General features: G+C 42.4%; 2 protein-coding genes across 2 annotated transcripts; one reads left to right on the top strand and one right to left on the bottom strand.

Annotated features, from left to right (window-relative positions):
- The first annotated feature begins 1026 nt into the window (after positions 1 to 1026).
- Positions 1027 to 4715, top strand: znhit1 (zinc finger, HIT-type containing 1). The gene is made up of 5 exons (XM_029626041.2): positions 1027 to 1048; positions 1405 to 1575; positions 1681 to 1760; positions 1865 to 2034; positions 2177 to 4715. Exons 1-5 carry the CDS (start codon positions 1027 to 1029, stop codon positions 2196 to 2198), a joined length of 465 nt encoding a protein of 154 aa, XP_029481901.1. The 3' UTR covers positions 2199 to 4715.
- LOC115104779 (diacylglycerol O-acyltransferase 2-like) lies at positions 4707 to 6732 on the bottom strand. Its single transcript, XM_065006818.1, has 4 exons — positions 6694 to 6732; positions 6337 to 6476; positions 5907 to 6091; positions 4707 to 5594 (listed from the first exon to the last, which is right to left on the bottom strand). The coding sequence occupies exons 1-4, from the start codon at positions 6730 to 6732 to the stop codon at positions 5428 to 5430; spliced, it is 531 nt and encodes a 176-aa protein (XP_064862890.1). The 3' UTR covers positions 4707 to 5427.
- Positions 6733 to 7283: the final 551 nt, after the last annotated feature.

Genomic DNA, 7283 nt, shown 5'->3' with positions numbered 1-7283 from the left:
TAACAAATGCTGTATTTTTTACCATATTAAGTATGTCGTTTGCATAAAATAGTATAACATGTTGTATTCTAATTTCATAAATTGTTACAAACTCTCAGTTTTGAATAAAACATGAAGATTTGTTAATAGTATGACCACCCTACCTTCAATTACTGGTCTTAAATAACTGTAACTATGTATTCTGTCATTTGTATGCCTCATTTGCATTATATAGCATTTTAATTGAATACATTTTATTTGAATCATCATAACAATATGACCATCCTATCCTGAGATATTGGACAAAACATGTTGGGTAAAAAAATCCAAACAGGTGATTTGGTGCTGTTGTTGACTAGTTTTTTAAAATGCATTTTATTTTAACTTTATTTAACTAGGCAAGTCAGTTTAAGAACAAATTCTTATTTACAATGACGGCCTACCCCGGCCAAACCCTAAACCCGGATGACACTGGGCCAATTGGTGCCACCATATGGGACTCCCAAACACGGCCAGTTGTGATACAGCCTGGAATCGAACCAGGGTCTGTGTGACACCTCTAGCACTGAGATGCAGTGCCTTAAACTGCTGTGCCACTCGGGAGCCGACTCGTGATTAACACGGACCTCTCCACAACTTTTTCTATTAATTTAAAAATAAGTTATCTCAGCAATGGTAACTCCAATACTCATGAAATAGTGTTTTGTGTTACTGCAAAGCTTCTTTATAACTTGTAATTTAAAGTATAACACCAGAACCAAAGTTTAATTTTGTTCCCTAACACCCTACCATATGCAGTAGTATATGTAATGTAGGCCAATTTAGACTAGGCTAAATATTGAGTATTTATAATATTTAGACGACAGTAGATGGCTGTTAGGAAAATAGATCATGTTTACATGGATATATCAGTAATTTTACATAAATAATATGCTTACTACAGTTGTTTTCAATAATATGAGGTTTTATTACAATCGAAAACGCGTTATTATGGTCCAATAACAATAAAATGTCCCTCACGCCCACCGGTGAAATTATTATGCAGCGATGGTGGAGAAGAAAATAGCAGGTAATGTTTGGTGGTGTTTGTATTCTGATTGATCTACTCTGCTGTTGGTGATCAATTAAAATGAAAAAATTACTCGCAGCATGTCCTTACGCTACACTAGTGAGATCCCATTAGCACACTCTCTAACTAGATATCAAAATGAAAATAAACGGCATGTTGCTCATCCTCCGCGCGCATCTCAAGATCAGTAACGTTAGTAACGGTCCGGGGCAAATTCAAAACCCACCATTGTAATTTACAATACTTTATATATTTATTGTACAGTGTCCTCTTAATTGATTACAACAATTCATACTAAATACGTTATTTTTGATAATTCATATTTTGTTTCCTATCACATCCTTTTTTTTTTACAGTGCGATCCCAGGACCCAGGCCAGCGGCGCGTTTTGGACTGCGCTACGCGCCAGCGACGCTTAACCAGACAGCTAGAGGCACTTGAAAAGGACAATTTCCAGGATGATCCTCATGCCAGCCTACCCCAGCTGGCCAAGAGGCTCCCTCAGTTTGATGACAGCAATGAGTCTGGTAAAGGAAACATAATCAGATCAGAGATATAATATTACTAATATTCCAAGACGTTTTGCAATGACTGCTCTGTCAATTCATGACTCACTCCACTCATATCTTCAGGCAAGAAGAGGAAGAAGACAAGAGGAGATCATTTCAAATTGAGATTTCGGAAGAACTTCCAGGCTCTACTGGAGGAAGAGGTGAGGTCCATAAGTCAGCCCCCTCTGCAGCTATGCTTTCCTCCCCTCACTTCAATCATCTGCTCCTTCTCAGTTTCATTCCCTCTCCCACCTGCTCCCTGTAGGAACTAAGTGGGAATGAGGGACCTAACTACCTGACTGCTTGTGCCGAGCCCTCCAAACTGCCGCAGCGCCACTTCTGTGCTGTGTGTGGCTTCCCGTCTCCCTACACCTGCATTTCCTGTGGGGCACGCTACTGCTGTGTCCGCTGCCTGGGCACACATCATGAAACCAGGTAAAACCACTGACGCTCCAGAGGGCTCTTCTCTTTTGGTTTAGTGTTGTTAGTGCTATGATGGGTAGAACTTGTGAGAGTTATTCCACTCTTAATTTAGCACCATTTTCCATGACTCCCTCTCTCCCTCCTTCTCTCACAGGTGTCTGAAGTGGACTGTGTGATGCTCTCAGTTGGTACGTGTGAATGGCTGCCTCATTTTATTGCTTGATCATATGTCGTCCTGTCATCAACTGAAGGACAGGTTTCTTTTTTGTGCAGCATCAGAGTATCTGAATGAGCTGTATGACTCCCGTCCAGTCAGTCTGTGTGAGCTATATGACTCTCATCCTGTCCATCTGAATGAGCTGTATGACTCCCGTCCAGTCAGTCTGTGTGAGCTATATGACTCCCGTCCAGTCAGCCTGTATGAGCTATATGACTCCCATCCTGTCCATCTGAATGAGCTGTATGACTCCCGTCCAGTCAGTCTGTGTGAGCTATATGACTCTCATCCAGTGAGTCTTAATGAGTTGTTTGACTCCCAGTCAGTCTGAATGAGCAATATGACTCCCGTCCAGTCAGTCTGTGTGAGCTATATGACTCCCATCCTGTCCATCTGAATGAGCTGTATGACTCCCGTCCAGTCAGTCTGTGTGAGCTATATGACTCCCGTCCAGTCAGCCTGTATGAGCTATATGACTCCCATCCTGTCCATCTGAATGAGCTGTATGACTCCCGTCCAGTCAGTCTGTGTGAGCTATATGACTCCCGTCCAGTCAGCCTGTATGAGCTATATGACTCCCATCCTGTCCATCTGAATGAGCTGTATGACTCCCGTCCAGTCAGTCTGTGTGAGCTATATGACTCTCATCCAGTGAGTCTTAATGAGTTGTTTGACTCCCAGTCAGTCTGAATGAGCAATATGACTCCCGTCCAGTCAGTCTGAATGAGCTGTATGACTCCCATGCTGTCTGTCTGAATGAGCTGTATGACTCCCGTCCAGTCAGTCTGAATGAGCTGTATGACTCCCGTCCAGTCAGTCTGAATGATCTGTATGACTCCCATCCTGTCCATCTGATTGAGCTGTATGACTCCCGTCCAGTCAGCCTGTATGAGCTATATGACTCTCATCCAGTGAGTCTGAATGAGTTGTTTGACTCCCAGTCAGTCTGAATGAGCAATATGACTCCCGTCCAGTCAGTCTGAATGAGCTGTATGACTCCCATCCTGTCTGTCTGAATGAGCTGTATGACTCCCATCCTGTCTGTCTGAATGAGCTGTATGACTCCCGTCCAGTCAGTCTGAATGAGCTGTATGACTCCCATCCTGTCTGTCTGAATGAGCTGTATGACTCCCATCCTGTCTGTCTGAATGAGCTGTATGACTCCCGTCCAGTCAGTCTGAATGAGCTGTATGACTCCCATCCTGTCTGTCTGAATGAGCTGTATGACTCCCATCCTGTCCGTCTGATTGAGCTGTATGACTCCCGTCCAGTCCGTCTGAATGAACTATATCACTCTCGTCCAGTATGTCTGAATGAGCCATATGACACCCATCCAGTCAGTCTGAATGAGCTGTATGACTCCCTTCCATAGCACCAGACAGTGGCTGAATGGGGACAGTGCTGTTGCTATCGCAACAGGCATGTGGTGATCTAATGGGAGCCCCTGCATGAGATAGCGATAACTCAGAAAGTGAATGGTGTTCACTCCATAGTGTGAGTCTGTGCTTTAGCCTAGGCCTGAATTTGACAATCATATACTGAACAAAAATCAAAACGCAACATGCAACAATTTCAACCATTTTACTGAGTTAAAGTTCATAAAAGGAAATCAGTCAATTGAAATCAGGTAATTAGGCCCTAATCTATGGATTTTACATAACTGTGCAGGGCACAGCCATCGGTGAGCCTGGGAGGACGTAGGCCCACCCACTTGGGAGCCAGGCCCTGCCAATCAGAATGAGTTTTTCCTCACAAAATGACATTATTACAGACAGAAATACTCCTCAGTTTCATCAGCTGTCCGGGTGGCTGGTCTCAGATGATCCTGCAGTTGAAGAAGCCGGATGTGGAGGTCCTGGACTGGCGTGGTTACACGCGGTCTGCGGTTTTGTGGCCGGTTGGACGTACTGCCAAATTCTCTAAAATGACATTGGAGGCGGCTTATAGTAGTGAAATTAACATTCAGTTCTCTGGCAACAGCTCTGGTGGACATTCCTGCAGTCAGCATGCCAATTGCATGCTCCCTCAAAATTTGTGGCATTGTGTTGTGTTTTATAGAGTGGCCTTTTATTGTCCCCAGCACAAAGTGCACCTATGTAGTGATCATGCTGTTTAATCAGCTTCTTGATATGCCACATCTGTCAGGTGGGTGGATTATCTTGGCAAAGGAGAAATGCTCACTAACAGGCATGTAAACACATTTGTGCACAAAATTAGAGCAAAATATTATTAATGTGCGTATGGCAAGTTTCTGGGATATTTTATTTCAGCTCATGAAACATCAGACCAACACTTTACATGTTTGCGTTTATATTTCTGTTCAGTATAGATTCAAATCTGGATTTTATTAACAGGGCACTTTTGACGCCTCAGTACAATTTTTTGATTTATCAACAACAACAAAAAATACCTTGTATGAGTGATATTTGTCTAAAAGCAAAAAAAGGACACTAATTATTAAAACCTTAAACCAGCACTTGGGCCATGAATATTTTTTAATAGAAAGACGATATATTTACAAACACTTTAGACGGGCTACTTTTGAGCAGTAGCCAAAAAACTAATTTCTGAACATGTGGCAATATCCTGTGGTCTAAGTGGACCCTGACCACAAACCATATTTATTGAAATGGATATCAGCAGTAAGTCATACTTTCAATATATTACTCTATTACAGATAGTCAGTACTCGGCAGCTCTACTGCGGAAGTTATTCAAAAAAAAGGTAGAGTTATTATAAGTGAAAGAATGTTATGATCACAGATAAACTGCTCAGATGCTGCAGGTGGCTACAAAGTCTGATTGATTGTACTCAACATGTATGCACAATATTTATTTTATTTAATAAATCCTTAGTCACACAATCAATCTCTGTTTGTTAGATAATGGAGAGTGCATCTTAGAGTTATTCAGATTCATGGCTAAGTTATTGCTACATATTAAGCACATGCACTGTTCCCTTGTAGTCATTCTTACAGTAAATTCAGTCAAAAACAAATTGCCTGGCAGCTTTGTATATCCAGGAATCGATGATTGGGACATCACTGGATCAGATCCTGAGTTGGAATGCGTTCCTTTCATTCAAGTAGTCTCACTGTGGAGATTGGTAGGCTACAGTATCTGACTGTAGCCTATCTGAAGGGCATCATGACAAAGTACGTAATTCACATAGTCCATGTGGGAGCAGTCTTAATGATTGGCCTTCATGCTCTGCAGCTCGTGGCTGTCTGAGAGTCCACAGCTGGCCTTGTGTCCATCCAAGAGCTTGGCTAGGGCCTCCATGTAGAGGTCATGATAGAGGTCCACTTCCTCCTGAGTGGGGGAAGGCCATTTTGGCACTGGGAAAGGACCACCCACTGAAGAGGAATACACAATGAAAAAATGGGTGAAGCAGAGTGAGATACTTAACACAATGTTGCTGTACATACTGTATACCATAGAGAATGAGAGCATTTGTTCAAATCTACACAAGCACTGCGTTCTACAATCAGATTACTCAAAGCGTTTTTCTGTGAATATGTGAATTGCAAAGGTTTCTATCAACTTACTAAATTACTTCTGAAGCCACTACTTCTGCACACTACTGTGTAACAGAAAAAAACAAACCTCAGTTACCGAAGGCGACTCTGTGGAAGAGATTGTGCATCATAAGACATTTTCAACATTACAAACAGTGGTGACAGGGCAGTGGTAAGAAATCCAGAACCAGTGTTCACCCATGAACAGACACTGGGCAAAGCCCATGATCTTCTTAAAGAGTTGCTGTAACCTCCAGCCCACATTGCCATCTGAGAAGATCACCTTGTGGAAGATATTGTTCTCCCCATACGAGTAGACGAGCATCAGATCAGCACTGATGAACAACGAGAGAGATTAGAACTGACCCGCTGAGTTATTATGGGTCTCTATCTAATAAATGTACAAATAAGTCATTCATAAACCCAGCCTAAAGCAGTAAGCCAGGCAGCTTGGTGGACCTAGGGATCAATGATGTAGCTATGTGATGTATGGTTGTATTATTCTATAACTACAACACTGTGCTTTCTTGTGAATTTGTGGCCTTTCACTACAGGTCCATTTATAAAATAGATAACTCACCCAAACTCCAGAGCCACCCGGACAAAGCCTTTCCTCTGCTTCATAACCACAGTGTTGACCCCAAGCAGACTCAGAAGAGACTCAGCAGCGCCCCCTATCACAATCACTACCGCATTGCCTTTCTCACTTTTAGCACCCCACTGAGCAGAGGCAAAGAGAGATACAGATTGAGGAATAGAAGATGGGACATTAATGTGTAGAAACAGTGTTCAATGCTGTAAAATGAATAGAGGGGTGTTTAAAATGATTAAGACCAAAAATAATCCTGTCAGTTTAGAAAGTTTGGCATATTCACCATACATACAAGAGTATGTGGACACCCCTTCAAATTCGAGGATTCGGCTATTTCAGCCACACCCGTTGCTGACAGGTGTATAAAATCGAGCACGCAGCCATGCAATCTCCATAGACAAACATTGGCAGTTGAATTGCCCTGCTGAAAAGCTCAGTGACTTTCTGTCATAGGATGCCACCTTTCCAACAATTCAGTTCGTCAAATTTCTGCCCTGCTAGAGCTGTCCCGGTCAACTGTAAGTGCTATTTTTGTGAAGTGGAAACTTCTAGGGGCAACAACGGCTCAGCCGCGAAGTGGTCGACCACACAAGGTAATCTATAGGTGAAAGAAACACAGGTGAGGTGCTGGCTAGCGGAGTGGACTCTTAAAAAATAAAGGAGAGCTGCACACTCTAGGAGCTCAGATGCAAAAAAAATATCTATATTTTTATGTCCAACGACAGATAAGCTATTTTCATCATACCCTGATAAAGACAGCTTGTCTGTCGAAACGTTGGAACATTATAATTTTTTTTTGCATCTGAGCACCTAGAGTGTGCGGCTCTCCTTTATTTTTTTAAGTAGACCATACAAGGTCACAGACTGACGAGTAAATATCATCTGTCCTCAGTTGCAACACACTACAGAGATCCAAACTGCCTCTGGAAACAACA

Source organism: Oncorhynchus nerka, linkage group LG22 (assembly GCF_034236695.1).
Source record: "Oncorhynchus nerka isolate Pitt River linkage group LG22, Oner_Uvic_2.0, whole genome shotgun sequence".
Taxonomy (NCBI): domain Eukaryota; kingdom Metazoa; phylum Chordata; class Actinopteri; order Salmoniformes; family Salmonidae; genus Oncorhynchus; species Oncorhynchus nerka.
This window is presented reverse-complemented; position numbering and strand designations above follow the sequence as displayed.